Source organism: Hemitrygon akajei, chromosome 5, assembly GCF_048418815.1.
Source record: "Hemitrygon akajei chromosome 5, sHemAka1.3, whole genome shotgun sequence".
Classification (NCBI taxonomy): domain Eukaryota; kingdom Metazoa; phylum Chordata; class Chondrichthyes; order Myliobatiformes; family Dasyatidae; genus Hemitrygon; species Hemitrygon akajei.
Window position 1 is genome coordinate 8,883,845 of NC_133128.1, and position 15,720 is coordinate 8,899,564.

Consider the following 15,720-nt stretch of genomic DNA (forward strand, 5'->3'; position numbering starts at 1 on the left):
TAAATCAAACCCGCATCCACAACTTACCAATTTATAAGATATTTATATAATCCCAGACCTAGCCTAATCACAGGACCATTTACAATGACCTATTAACCGACTAGCTGGTACGTGTTGGACTGTGGGAGGAAACTGGAGCACCCGGAGAAAACCCACACAATCCATGGGGAGAACGTACAAGCTCCTTAAAGAGGACACTGTAATTGAAATCCTAACCCTGATGCCACGAGCTGTAACAGAGTCCCACTAACTGCTGTCAGTAGCGTCGTGATTATCTGCCTAAGACTCCCTAACTAGCCATTCAAATCGAGGATAATTCAGGACGAACAACATATACTGATCTTGCCAGAAATACCCATGTCCTATCAGTCAACGATTTTTTTTAAATTTCAAGGTATTAGTTATCTTTAAAGTTCACCCCGATATCAGTCTTCAACACAGAGAGAAGGGAAACATCTTCTGTTGGCTATGATACTCCTGTATATACCATAGATGAAACAAGATGTTAAGAAACGTTAGTGGCAGTGGGCAGGAGAGAGAAGGGGCTCTTCTTTGCAAATAATAACCGAGTATCGAATGGTATTAGCTATGGAACATTTATTTATTTGATAACAGCAATGAATAAAGAAAAAAGTGGGCTTGTTGCAAGTCATACCGCTTGCAGTGCAGCCTCTGGGCCTTGGTCTTCACATTCGGCGGCAGTTTTAGAGATGCTCCGTGCTGTGTCCTCTTCACAAATTTTGGAGGGCTGGTGCACTGTGGGCTGTTCCAAGTATTTCAACTCTTTTGTGTGCACTACAAAAATAACAAGAGTGTTATAAACAATAAACAGATGCTGGAAATCCAGAGCAACACACACACAAAATATTGGAGGAATTCAGCAGGTCAGGCAGCATCTATAGAGAGGAATAAACAGTCAATGAGACCCGTCATCAATTTTCCTCTCCTCAATGGACCGCAGTTTCATCTAGATAACTGCCAAAAGGCAATTTGCTTTTTGCTGGTTAATTTACACCATTTCAAGTGATTTCAAGGTTTCAACAACTGTCATCACAAAGAAAGGCACAGAGACTGCAAATGCTGGAATTTAGAGCCACAAACGCATCGCTGGAGGAAAGGCAGTAGCTGTGGAGAGAAATAGATGGTTGATGTTTCAGGTCAAGACCCTTTATCTGGATTGAATACTTAATCTAGATTTAGGAATATAAAAAAGATTAAAGATCTTTAAATCTTTATCTTTATCTGGGCTGGAGAGCTTAATCAAGACAAAGTAATATGTTAATCCAAAAGCACAAAGCCTGGCTAAAGCTTGAGCCATAAAACAGATGCCACGGTAGAGTAGTGGTTAGCATGATGTGACTGGAGCTCGGGAAGTTCAATTCCAACATCGTGTGAGGAATGTTTGATGGCTCTGGGCCTCTTTTCACTGGATTTCAGAAGAATGAGGGGTGACCTCACTGAAACCTATCGAATGTTGAGAGGCCTTGATAAAGTGGATGAGGGGAGGGTGTTTCCTATGGTGGGAGAGTCTAGGACCAGAGGACACAGCCTCAGAATAGAAGGGCATCCTTTTAGAATAGAGACTAGGAGGAATTTCTTTAGCCAGAGAGTGCTGAAACTGTGGAATTCATTGCCACAGGTGGCTGTGGAAGCCAAGACTTTATGTATATTTAAGGCAGAGGTTGACAGATTTTTGACTAGTCAGGGCATGAAGGGATACAAGGAAAAGGCAGGCGTTTGGGGCTGAGAGGAAAAATGGATCAGACATGATGAAATAGTGGGGTGGAATGGGCCAAATGGCCTAATTTTGTTCCTGTATCTTATAGTCACCTCTAAGGTGTCTGTATATTCTCCCTGTAAGTGTGTGGGTGTTCTCTGAGTGCTCTGGTTTCCACCCATATTCCAACCATATATCAGTTAGTACAAGGGGTGATTGATAAGTTCGTGGCCTAAGGTAGAAGGGGTCAATTTTAGAAAATCTAGCACACTTATTTTTCAACATAGTCCCCTCCTACATGTACACACTTAGTCCAGCAGTCGTGGAACATACGGATCCCTTCTTTGTAGAAGTGGTCCACAGAGGGGGTGATTGATAAGTTCGTGGCCTACGATAGTAGGAGATGAGTTATTAACTTCAAACTTTCTGCATTTTCACTCAAAGAGTTGAACTGCATGTGCATGTAACGAGTATCTTGGACCTCCAGGTGGTTCACAGCAGGGGTGATTGATAAGTTCATAGCCTAAGGTAGAAGGAGATGAGTTATACAGCTCTCGTTATATGCACATGCAGTTCAACTCTTTGAGTGATTTTGCAGAAAGTTTGAAGTTAATAACTCATCTCCTTCTACCGTAGGCCACAAATTTATCAATCACCCTGCTGTGGACTACTTCTGGAGGTCCAAGACACTGACTTCTACAAAGAAGGGATCTGTATGCTCCACGACCGCTGGACTAAGTGTGTAAATGTAGGAGGGGACTATGTTGAAAAATTAATGTGCTAGGTTTTCTAAAATTGTCTCCTTCTACCTTAGGCCACAAACTTATCAATCGCCCCTCGTAGGTTAATTGGTCATTTTAAATTGTCCTCTGATTAGGCTAGGGTGAAATAGGTGGGTTGCTGTATGGCGTGCTCATTGGGCTGGAAGGGCCATTTCCATATTGTATCTCTAAAATTAAAAAAAAAATATTCAGAACGCATGATTCACCTCTATCCTCGTTCACAATGCAGAAGGAAATTTTTAATAATTTGCAGTGCCAATGTATGTTTAATCTATTTATTTACTTGTCTTCTAGAGCCATTATTGTGAAGTCTCCATGCAGCTTCAGCAGTACAGTATGAACTGCAGTAGTGCAGGGGTGTGGAGGGGTGGGGGGTAGGGGTGATGAAGGATGAACAAATTCCATTTCACAATGGGGAGGGTTAAATTCATTGCACAATCCGATGTGGACCTACTTTCATATCTTTTAGATGTCAATGTTTTCAGTAGATGTTTTCTGGTGGCATATTTTGCTAAATAGGCTTGACTCTCTACTTGTTATATTTACACTTCCACAGAATGTACATTTACACTCACTAGCCACTTTATTTAGTACAGGAGGTACCTAATAAAGTGGCCACTGTGTGTATGTTTCTGGCTTTCTGCTGCTGTAGCCATCCACTTCAAGGTTCAACTTGTTGTGCACTCAGAGATGTTCTGCACAGCACTGTTGTAACGAGTAACGAATGGTTATTTGAGTTACTGTCACCTTGGAAGGCTGCTGGACCAGACAATATTCCTGGCAGAGTGCTTAGAGGACAAGCAGACCAGCTAGCAGATGTTCTCACTGACATCTTCAACATCTCCCTGAGCAACGCCATCATTCCAACTTGCTTCAAGGCCGCCACCATCATCCCCACGCCTGAGAAGTCTGCAGCATCCTGCCTCAATGATTACCGTCTTGTTGCACTCACAACCATCATTGTGAAGTGTTTCGAGAGGCTCGTCATGAGGCACATCAAGACTCTGCTGCCCTCCTCACTTTACCCCCTGCAGTTTGCGTACTGTCCCAACCATTCAACAGACGACGCCATTACCATCACTCTCCACCTGGACAGAAAAGACACGCATGTTCGAATGCTGTTCATAGGCTTCAGTTCAGCATTCAAACACCATCATCATTCAGAAACTGATTGGAAAGCTGAGCCTACTGGGCCTGAACACCTCCCTCTGCAACTGGATACTAGACTTCCTGACTGGGAGACCTCAGTCAGTCCGGATCAGAGGCAGCATCTCCAACAGCATTATACTGAGCACGGGGCCCCGCAGGGCTATGTGCTCAGTCCACTGCTGTTCACTCTGCTGACCCACGACTGTGCTGCAACATACAGCTCAAACCACATCAAATTCACCAATGACACGACCGTGGTGGGTCTCATCAGTAAGAACGATGAGTCAGCATACAGAGAGGAGGTGCAGCAGCCAACAGACTGGTGCAGAGCCAACAATTTGTCTCTGAATGTGAACAAAACAAAAGAGATGGTTGTTGACTTCAGGAGGGCATGGAGCGACCACTCCCTGCTGAACATCGACGGCTCCTTGGTAGAGATCGTTAGGAGCACCAAATTTCTTAGTGTTCACCTGGCGGAGAATCTCACCTGGTCCCTCAACACCAGCTCCATAGCAAAGAAAGCCCAGCAGCACCTCTACTTTCTGCGAAGGCTGAGGGAAGTCCATCTCCCATCCATCATCCTCATCATATTCTACTGGGGTTGTATTGAGAGCATCCTGAGTAGCTGCATCACTGCCTGGTTTGTAAATTGCACCGTCTCGGATCGCAAGACCCTGCAGCAGATAGTGAGGCCAGCTGCGAAGATCATTGGGGTCTCTCTTCCCGCCATTACAGACATTTACACTACACGCTGCATCCGCAAAGCAAACAGCATTATGAAGGACCCCACACACCCATCATACAAACTCTTCTCCCTCCTGCCATCTGGGAAAAAGCACCGAAGCATTTGGGCTCTCAAGACCAGACTATGTAACAGTTTCTTCCCCGAAGCCATCAGACTCCTCAATACCCAGAGCCTCGATTGACACCAACTTACTGCCCTTTACTGTGCCTATTGTCTTGTTTATTATTTATTGTAATGCCTGCACTGTTTTGTGCACTTTATGCAATCCTGGGTAGGTCTGTAGTCTAGTGTAGTTTTTTTCTGTGTTGTTTTTTACGTAGTTCAGTGTAGTTTTTGTAATGTTTCATGTAGCACCATGGTCCTGAAAAACATCTCGTTTTTACTGTGTACTGTTGTATCCAGAGATACCGGCCACGTGACAGATGCACTGCCACCTGGCTGGTCGGAGGACACACCACATGCCAATCAACATTTGGTCCCTCCCGACTAATCAATGCACACCTAAATTATTGGTCACCTTATTTGGATTATCTCGCCCAGCCCCATGCTTTAAAAGGTGAGACTTGCTCTTGGCTAGCCCTCTCTTACAGACCACCACATTGGAGGTAAGTGCATTGATTTATGCTTGGGAAGGTCTATCGTTTGTCCTGGTAAGGGAGCCGCAGCTATCCAAGGTCAAGGGGGATAGCTGTTGTAGTGCTTTTCCCTTGTTCTTTGTTTGTGTAACCGTACCCTGTCCCCACACTGCTTCCTGTGTATTCCTGTGCAACACATTGCTTGTGTTGACCCGACTTCCCCTTGTAAATAAATTCCTTATTATTAAAACTGTGTGTGTCCAGGCCTCTACTGTTGAGACTCAAAGAACCAGTTATTTTCCATCACAACAACTGTACCAGCAGTTATGGTTGAAATGACAATAAAAGGTGACTTGACTTCCTGTCAGCTTGAACCAGTCTGGCCATTCTCCTCTGACCTCTCACATTAAAAAGGTGTTTTCACCCACAGAACTGTCACCCACTGGAAGGTTTTTGCACCATTCTCTGTAAGTAAAAGTCCCAGGAGATCAGCAGTTTCCGCAATACTCACACCACCCGTCTGGGACCAACAATCATTCCATGGTCAGTCACTTATATCAGATTTCTTCCCCATTCTGATGTTCGGTCTGAATAACAAATCAACATGTCTACATGTTTTTATGCACTGAGTTCCTGCCACATTATTGTCTGATTATATATTTGCATTAACGAGCAGTGTACAGTTGTACCTAATAAAGTGGCCAGTGAGAGTATTTACAAAATAAAACTGTTTAAAAATATAGATTTGTTTCTTTTGTCAGACTTTAACTGCTGAACTTTTCCAAGTTAGTCATATGTCATGAGTCCCATCCTGTCACTCTACTAAACACATCTTTCTTTGCCTTTCTCTTTATCTGGGCCCCCTTGAACACAACATACAATTTGTTTCAACTACTTCAGTGCTAGCCAGAATGTTGACAGAAGAGACAAACCTCGTCTTGTTCTTACATTAATCTCAACACATCGGTGCACTGGCGAATTGTTCTCCTACTTTGCCCACGGCATCTGCAGCTCCTGTTGCAAGCTTCGGCTAAATACAACTAAATGGGTACAAACGGCCTGGGTTCAATTCCCACCAATCTCTGTGAGGAGTTTGTACAAATACCGAAATCAGGATGCTGTTTATTGACTATAGCTCAATATTTAACACTATCATTCCTGATTGGAAAGCTACAGAACCTAGGCCTACTACATCCCTTTGCAACTCGACCTTTCCTAACTGGAAGACCACAATCTGTGCGGAATGGAAATAATATCTCCACCTTGCTGAAAAGGTGCACCAAAGGAAAGTGTGCTTGGCCCTCTGCTCTACTCTTTCTATACCCATGACTGAGTGGCTTGGCATAGCTCAAATGCCATCTATAAATTTGCTGATGATACAGCCATTGTTGGCAGAATTTCAGATGATGACGAAAAGGATTACTGGAGCGAGATATACCAATTAGTTGAGTGGTGTCAACAAGACCAAAGGGTTGATTGTGGGCTTCTGTAAGGGTAAGATGAGGAAACACAAACCAATCCTCAGGGAGGGATCAGAAGTAGAGACAGTGAACAATTTCAAGCTCCTGGGTGTGAATATCTCTGAGGATCTAACCTAGACGCGACAGATTGATGCAGCTATAAAGAGGGCAAGACAGTGGCTATATTTCATTAGGAGTTTGAGGAGATTTGGTTTGTCCACGAGAACACTCGAAAACTTCTACAAGTGTACCGTGGAGAGCATTCTGACTAGCTGCATCACCGTCTGGTATGGCAGTCTACTGAACAAGATTGAAGTAACTTGCAGAAATTTTTAAAATTAGTCATCTCCATCATGGATACTAGCCTTTGTAGTGTCCAAGACATCTTCAAGGAGTAGTGCCTTACAAATGCAGCATCCATCATTAAGGATCCCCACCATCTGTGACATGCCCTCTCCACACTGTTACCATCAGGAAGGAGGCACAGAAGCCTGAAGGCACACACTCAGAGATTCAGAAACAGCTTCTTCCCCTCTGCCATCCAATTCCTAAATGGACATTGAACCCATGAACACTACTTTCCTTATAATTTTATGCTGGTGTACGATCTGTGTCATTGATGTACATTAAGCAGTAGGCACTAGCATTCCGGTAGTTGCCAAGGAAGTCTCGTTCAAGCTCCTCCCAGGAGGATTTGGTAACAGCGATGTCACTGTACTTCATCCATTTCTTGTGATGGTGGTCGTGGATATAGGCCTAGTAGTATCCAGCATTCGCACTGATTGTGGTCTCCTGATGAGAGAGTCCAGGATCCACTTGCAGAGGAAGCCCAGGTTTTGGAGTTTATTATTAGAACTGAGGGTATGATTGTGTTGATTGCTGAGCTGAGACTTTCGAACAGTTTCTTAATTGTCCCTGATGTATCTACCTCTAACAGCACCCCTCACAAATTCTATGCACCAACCACTCTCTTGAAATAAAAACTGACCTCTGACATCTGTTATACTTGCAAACACTTTAAAATTATGCCCTGTAGTATTAGCCATTTCTGCACAAGAAAAAAGTCTCCGCCTATTCAGTCAATCTATGCCTCTTATCACTTCTGTCAAGTCATCTTTAATCCTCCTTTGCTCCAAAGAGAAAAATCCTAACTCACTCAATCTATTCTCATAAGACATGCTGTCTAATCCAAGCAGCATCCAGGAAAGTAATCTGTATGGATGGCAGGAAAAACAAAGCCTTTCCCTGTACCTCAGTACATGTGACAATATTTACCAAGTAAACATAACCCCCTACCTGAGGTAGGTGCTGCAGCGGATTCTCTTGGAGTGGTGTCTATTTCCAGCTTCTCCAACTGGGCTTTTTTCTCCTGCTGTGCATCCCATTCTTGCAACTCCTTCTCAAACTTCCGATTGTCCTCTCGGACATATTCTTTCAAATCTGAGGGCAGGGTGTTCATTCCTGTCAGTGCCTGACCGGTTTCCTTATCAAACTCCTCTGCAAAGAGCAAAAGAAGAGCACTTCAACATTCTACTGGTCTCACAATATGCATGATTTGGGTAAATGCAGAGGTCCTCACACACCTTGAAGGTGGAGAAACAAGTTGAGAATACGGTCAGAAAAGCAACTGGATTCTTTACCTACACACAGAAATGCTGAGGAACCTGGCCCGTCAGGCAGCATTTGTGGAGGGAAACAGTCAATGTTTCAAGTCCATGCCTTATAAGGTAGCATAATTTTAAGGTGATTGGAGGATAGTGAGGATGTTAGAGGTAGTTTCTTTACACATGCAACCTTCGCACTGGGACTCTTATACAAACTTGGTTCATTAGCCAACTCTGCTAACAGCCACGTGACCTTTCATAAGCAACATATGTCAGGGGATTCAACCAAACAGGAAGTTGGGATGTTCCGGGCAGGAACACTGATTGTAGTAAATACTGTCCCATATACAGTTATCGTTCACCAGGAAATGACCCTAGTGAATATTAAGGAACACAGGGACTTTGGTCTACAAATCCATAGATTCTTAAAGGTAAACACAAGAGATTTTGTAAATACTAGGAATCTTGAGGAACACACACAAAATGCTGAAGGAACTCAGAAGGTCAGGTAGCATTTATGGAGAGGAATAGAGGTAACATTTTGGCCCAAAACCCTTTATCAGAACTGGAGAATATGAGCATGCCCCCTACTACAATTACCTTCTATCAAGTATCGATCTGTGTCATTGATGTACATTAAGCAGTAGGCACTAGCATTCCGGTAGCCACCAAAGGAGTCTCGTTCAAGCTCCTCCCAGGAGGATTTGGTAACAGCAATGTCGTTATATTTCATCCATTTCTCGTGGTGGTGATCATGGATATAGGCCCAGTAGTGTCCAGCATTCGCCTGACCTTCGTGCACCAAGACAGCATGCAATCGGTAAGGAACCTAGAGTGCAAAGGGAAGTTAAGACAAGCACTCAGTACATTAAAGATAGATATATGTAAATAAATGCATCAGCTGTTAGAGCAGATTCTGGTATGCATTATAATAGTCATAGAACACTATAGCACAGACGCAGGCCCTTCCACCCATCTCATCCATACTGAACTGTCAATCCTGCCTAGTCCCATTTTTAAAATCTAGTTATTTATTTAGAGATACAGTGCAGAACAGCTCAATGAACCATGCTGCACAGCAAGCTGTCAGTTTAACCGTAGCCTAAACGCAGCTCAATTTACAATGACCAACTGGCCCACTAACCGACATGTCTTTGGACTGTGGGAGGAAACCGAAGCACCTAGAGGAATCCCAAAGACATCTTGGGTAGTAGGTTAATTGATCATAGACTAGGGTTAAATAAGTGGGTAGCAAGGTGGTGTGGCTTCAGCTCCGAAGGGCCTATTCCATGTTGTATCTTTAAATTAATAGTGTTTTTAGTTCCCCCACACCACTGCTCCCTGTAAGCTGCACAGCCACACCTTAATTGAAACGTTCCCATAAATGTAGCCTTTGTTGCCGCACAGCTGGAATGTTCTTTTAGATAATGTTAATAATCAGCCGGTGCCGGGGTCGAAGCGCTCGGCAGGGATGGTGCTCGGTGCTGGAGGGCTGGTCGGAGGCTCGAAGATTTCAGACGGACTCGGAGTTGGCTGTGGTCGGAGCTCCTAAAGTGCTGTATCGGCAAGCTGCGGCACTGGAGGTTCATGGCAGAAAGAGTTCTTCTTCCTTCTACCGTCTGCGTGAGATGATGGACTGTCGGAACTTAGAGACTATCTTTTAAAACCGTGCCATGGACTGCTCTTTATCAGATTACGGTATTGCTTTGCATTGTTGAAACTATGTGTTATAATTATGTGGTCTTTGTCAGTTAGTCTTTTATCAATTATGGTATTGTCTGCACTGTTGAAACTATATGTTAACTATAACTATATGTAACTATGTGGTCTTGTGTATGTCTTGTAGCTTTAGGTTTGTCTGATGGGTTTGTAGTTCCTTTCCGGGGAACGTGCTAAGACGGTAGCGTGATATCAATACGCAGCAGTCTCTCCGGACTCTGGATTGGGGATTACCAAACGTTATGTGGTTTTTCTTGTGTGGTCTGTTTTGTGCTTTTTTCGTGATACCATTCCAGAGAACGTTGTCTCATTTTTTAACTGCATTGTATTTGTGGTTATAAATGACAATAAACTGAATCTGAATCTGAATAAAGTGCCGCATAGTTTTCAGGCTGTGTAAAATCTTCTTACTCTGAGGAACGCTTGGCCTGTGTAGCTGTAAAATAAAACCGAGGGAACATTGCTTCGCACCATGCAATGTGTCGTCTCCTGCTGCAGAGGTACAGGAGCCTTAGGTCCCACACCACCAGGTTCAGGATCAGTTATTATACTTCAACCATCAAGCTCCAGAACGAGTGTGGATAACTTCACCCACCTTAACTCTGAACTAATTCACAACCTATGGACTAACTTTCAAGGATTCTATAACTCATGCTCTCGACATTATTTGTTACTTATTTATTTTTATTCGCGTATTTGCACAGGATGTCGTAGTTTGCATATTGGTTGCTTGGTAGTCTGTGTGTAGTTTTTCATTGATTCAGTTGTATTTCTTTTTATCTATTACGAATGCCTGCAAGAAAATTAATCCCCGAGTAATATATGGTAACATAATTTGATAATAAATTTAATTTGAACTTTGCAGTATTATCCTGTAGTCTGAAGCTATCCTCCTCACAATCAACCACATAGTCAACTAGGGCACAGAGCACAACACAGAAACAGGCCCTCCAGTCCATGCCAAACTGTTATTCTACCTAATCCCATCGACCTGGACCTGAACCAGGAGCCCTCCGTACCTGTCACATCCATGTACCTATCCAAACTTCTCTTAAATGTTGAAGTAAAACCCGCAACTACCACTTAACAATTTATAATAAGATATTTATATAATCCCAGACCTATTTATAACCCCAAACAGCAACAGATTTAACTCTTGCCTAATTTACAATGACCAATTAACATACTAACCAGTACGTCTTTGGAAATGATGGAATAAACTGGAGCACTGGGAGGAAACCCATGCTGTTCACAGGAAAGAACATATAAACTCCAGTACACAATTGAACTCTGAACTCTGATGCCTGGAGCTATAATAGCGTCACACTGTTACGCTACCATGGCACCCCAATATGATTACTTGCCTGCTGAGACTGTGTAACACATCACTCAGATTAGTGATAAGTTTTTTTTTTGCATAGATAGTGGAACGCACTGCCAGAGATGGTGATTGTCTTCCACTAGAACCACAGCCTTCCATATCCCTCCCATCCACATATACATCTACAGCACATTACAAGCCCTTTGGCCCACAAGGTTGTGCTGACCATGTAGCCTTCTCTAGTAGTACTTAACCAAACTTCTCTTAAGTGTTGCAATTGAATCCATGTCCATCACTTCCATTGATTACCTGTTCTATGTGATAGAAGAGATTAGTTTTATTTGTCACATGTATATTGAAACATACAGTAAATCACGTTGTTGGTGTGAATGATCAACACAGTCTAAGCACTGTATTGGAGGCAGCCTGCAAGTGTTGCCTTGTTTCCAGTGCCAATGTAACATGCCCACAACTCACTAACCTCACTGTATGTCTTTGGGCTGTGGAGCATCTGAAGGAAATCCACTTGGTCACGGGGAGAACATTCAAATTCCTTACAGACAACGATGGAAAATGATTCCTGAATGCAATCACTGGTGCTGTAAAGTGTTACGCTAAGGCTACACCACCTGTAAAATGTTATGCTAACCCCTACGCCAGCTATAGTTTCCTGTCTTTTCCCCCTTTGGAATACGGGTTGTTGCTTGACTCTGGGATCATGTACCGTAGATTCCGGATTTTAAGCCGCTACTTTTTTCCCACATTTTGAACAGCTTTGAACTTTGCGGCCAATAATCCGAAGCGGCTAATGCATGGTTTTTTTTCATGCCGCATCGTAAACATTTTGCCTCGTAATTGTACGATAAATCAAGCGCACTTTCACAATTAAATTATTGTAAATCAGTCATTTGTACTCACCCTCATCAACATGGAAAACACTCGAAGCATTGTGCTGACTATTTAGTTTAAACTATATTTGTTTTCTGTACTACATCGCGGGATGCTATGACGTCACACCCGGTTTCGCGGTGTCTTGTGGGAAAATGCCGGTTTGCGATGAAACGGAAAGGAGGGGGGAGCGCATTACGCGAGCGGCTTTGGATCCGAGCGAACTCTGCTTTTAAATGCCGTTTGCGATGAAACGGAAAGGAGGGGGGGGAGCGCATTACGCGAGCGGCTTTGGATCCGAGCGAACTCTGCTTTTAAATGCCGTTTGCGATGAAACGGAAAGGAGGGGGGGGGGGGGAGCGCATTACGCGAGCGGCTTTGGATCTGAGCGAACTCTGCTTTTAAGTTAAAGGTATCAATAACTTTTCCTGGTAGGCTGCAATATATATATTTTTTTACCAGTCGTTAGGAGATATTGGAATGTTGTTCAGTAAAGAAGTATACGCAACGTATATTTAAAAGTAGCCGCGTACGGGCACGGTTCGAAAAAAAGCATTTGCAATATGTATTTGTTTTTGTTACCATATGGATTTAATTAAAAGTTAAAAAAATCCTCACGTGTAATATCTTTCTGTGTAAATATCTCATATTACAACGTGGGACACCTGCGGCCGAAAATCCGGTGCGGCCTAAAATCCGGTGCGGCCTTTACAATTAAAAAAATGATTTTATTTCTAAAATTAGAGCCAGCGGCTAAAAATCAGGTGCGCTCTGTAGTCCGGAATCTACGGTACTTGCTGTTTCCCTGCTATTCTCACCCGGACCAATGGATGTCTGCACAGCGGACTCTGCCCTTCACTCGACCTGTTTACATTTGCAGCAGTCCACCTGCAACACAGAAAGAAATCACGCAGGCAATGCACTCACTTGCATCATGGTCTTGTCAGCGTACATCAGATCAATGGTGCGGTGAAGCCGAGCAATACTCTCCTGCAGATCTGAAAAGACACCAGAAAATTCTTGTTGGCAGTTTGAATGACAAAGAAAGCTTACACCCCCCTGTGGGGTCAGTGACTGAAATCTAAATAACACCAGCAATTCTGATTTTAGATTTGCAACTGAAATTTCAGACTTCCCACTTTTAATTATTTGCTGAATTACTAACTCCGAAGAAAATCCCCAAAGCATCCCCATAAAATTTCCGAAGAATAACCTCTTCCTATCCAATCTTGATGAAGGGTCTCAGTCAGAAAAGTCGACTGTTTATTCCTCTCCACAGATGCTGCTTGACATGCTGAGTTTCTCCAGCATTTTGTGTGTGTTGCTCTGAATTTCCAGATCTGTAGAATCTCTTATGTTTACCTTTCAGAATCTATGAACTTGTAGACCAAAGTCTCTCTATTCCAGGATTCCCTCTTCTTTTATGCCACAGACCCCTACTATTAATCAAGGGATCCGTGGACCCCAAGTTGGGAAATCATGCAGTCTGTTCCTTAACATTCCCTAGGATTCCACCTTTCCCAGTCAATAATTTTATGAAGGTCAATGTGGCAAAAGCTGCTTTTTCAACTCTCTACCTGGAAATCTCTAAACTGGTGCCATGGTAATTTAGCAGTTAGCACAATGCTATTACAGCTTGAAGTATTCCGGAGTTCAGAGTTCAATTCCAGCACCGTTCTGTGAGGAATCTGTACGTCCATGGAATGTGTGGGATTTCTCTGGGTGCTCTGGTTTCTTCCCACGGTCCAAAGAAGCATGAGGTAAGTTAATTTATCACTGTAAATTGTCCCGTGATTAGGCTAGGGCAAAATCAGGGTGGTGGGATTACTGGGGCGGCACAGCTCAAAGGACTGGAAGGGCCTGGATCACGCTGTAGAGATAGATAGCAAGGATCTAAGTGCTTTTAAAGTGACCAAATCACAACCACTAATCTCAAATACTTTTCAGTTTTATAGTGACCTATGGCCCTCATCCTCTTGGGCCACCATATGAACAATGGGCCAGCAGAGGATTATCAGAATAACCAGTTTACAGATCTGGGGCAGGGCAGGGGTAAGGGAAGGTAGAGAGAGAAGCTCATACCTCTGGTGTCATTCTCCACCTCCGTTCTCCATCGATGTAGACAACCTTCTAATACCCTCAGCTCGTCCTCAGTGATGTGCCGTGGTGCAGGGTGCATCGGGATTTCCGGTGGAACCCTGGATTGCGTGAACGGCTTGTGGACAATTGGCCTCTGAAGAGGAGGTGTGCAAGGGGAGTCTGTAGGTGCCACTGGTCCTTGTTCTGTCGGGCTGTTGGCAGTTTGGAGCAATAAAGACAGTTGGTTAGTTAACCATATTAACAACAGTGCCAGACTTCTACTTTCAGTGGCCACTTTATTAGGTACAGGACTGGAACCCGGTGAGGTTTTCTGCTGCTGTAGCCCATCCACTTCAAGGTTTGGTGTTGAGTTCAGAGAGGCTCTTCTGCACAGCACTGTTGTAACATGTGGTTATTTGAGTTACTGTCGTCTTCCTGTCAGCTTGAACTAGTCTGGTCATTTGCCTCTGACATCTCAACAAACCACCTTAAAAGGGTGTTTTAGCACATAGAACTGCCGCTCACTCAATGTTTTTGTTTTGTGCACCACTCTCCATCAACTCTAGACTGTTGTGTGTGAAAATTGCAGGAGATCAGCAGTTATTCTCAAACCACCTTGTCTGGGACCAACAATCACTCCACAGTCAAAGTCACTTAGATCACATTTCTTCCCCATTCTGATGTTTGGTCTGAACAACAACTGAACCTCTTGATCATGTCTGCATGCTTTTATGTACTGAGTAGCAGTCACATGATTGGCTGAATAGATATTTGTATTAACAAGGTATAACTGACAAATGTGGCCACTGAGTGTATTGAATATAACTATAGACACAAAAATATGAAAAATATGAGCAAATCTTAATTTAAGCTGCATATACAAACCTTTCCAGTCTTGTTGTTGTTTGTGGCGCTGTCGTACTGCTGGGGGGAGCTGTTTCAACATCCTCCACTGGTGACGTACACACAGGCTTACTGGATGCAAACTCTAAGGCATACTGGAGGACATCAGCCAGTGGGAAGCGCTTGGGGCCAGAACCATAGCTTAAATACCTAGCAAGAGAGGAAACAGCACAGTGGCAACAGTTCAGCAGGATATGGTCAGTGCAAATAAAGGTGGGAGGGGAGCGAGAGAGAGCAGTGGGGAGAGGGGAAGAGGATCAATATTACAGCATCTGTAATTTTGCTCTAGGATTGTAACAAGATCTGGTCATACTGTAGTCTGTGGAGCAGAATCGATCGGCAGATTGGCTTAATTCTGTACTTAAGTCTTATGGTTTTAAGTATGCTTTTCCAGGAACTGACACCAGACACAAATCAGTAGTAGATAAATCAGTAAAACAAAGATATACAAAATTATGAGGGGTATATTGGGCAACTGCAAGGAGACTTTTTCCACTGAGGGTGGCAGAGGCTAGATCTAGAGGTCATTGGTTAATGGTGAAAGGGGAACATGACTGGGAATTTCTTCACTCAGAGGGCCGTAAGAGTCTTGAAGTAGTGGTTGCAGGTTCAATTTTAACATCCCAGAGAAATTCAGATCGGCACATGGATGGGAGGGCTATGGTCTAGGTGCAGGTCGATACAGCTAGGCAAAACAATGATTCGGCACGGACTAGACGGGTCAAAGAGCCTGTTTCTGTGCTGTAGTGTTCTGACTCTATGACATTAGGAAACATAA

At 43.5% G+C, this 15,720-nt stretch overlaps 1 protein-coding gene across 4 annotated transcripts in view; it reads right to left on the minus strand.

The window, feature by feature from the left end:
• The window catches only part of usp25 (ubiquitin specific peptidase 25), a 221,857-nt gene that overhangs the window by 102,172 nt on the left and 103,965 nt on the right, over nt 1-15,720 (minus strand). For all 4 annotated transcript variants that reach the window (XR_012098867.1, XM_073044804.1, XM_073044803.1 and 1 more), the window contains exons 13-18: nt 14,925-15,092; nt 14,043-14,251; nt 12,888-12,958; nt 8,633-8,861; nt 7,725-7,925; nt 656-795 (exon numbers count right to left, since the gene is read on the minus strand). Coding sequence is in view for 3 of the 4 variants with exons in the window: in XM_073044804.1 (XP_072900905.1) it covers nt 656-795; nt 7,725-7,925; nt 8,633-8,861; nt 12,888-12,958; nt 14,043-14,251; nt 14,925-15,092 (1,018 nt within the window). In the remaining variant the exon portion in view is untranslated. The remainder of the gene's footprint in view (nt 1-655; nt 796-7,724; nt 7,926-8,632; nt 8,862-12,887; nt 12,959-14,042; nt 14,252-14,924; nt 15,093-15,720) is intronic.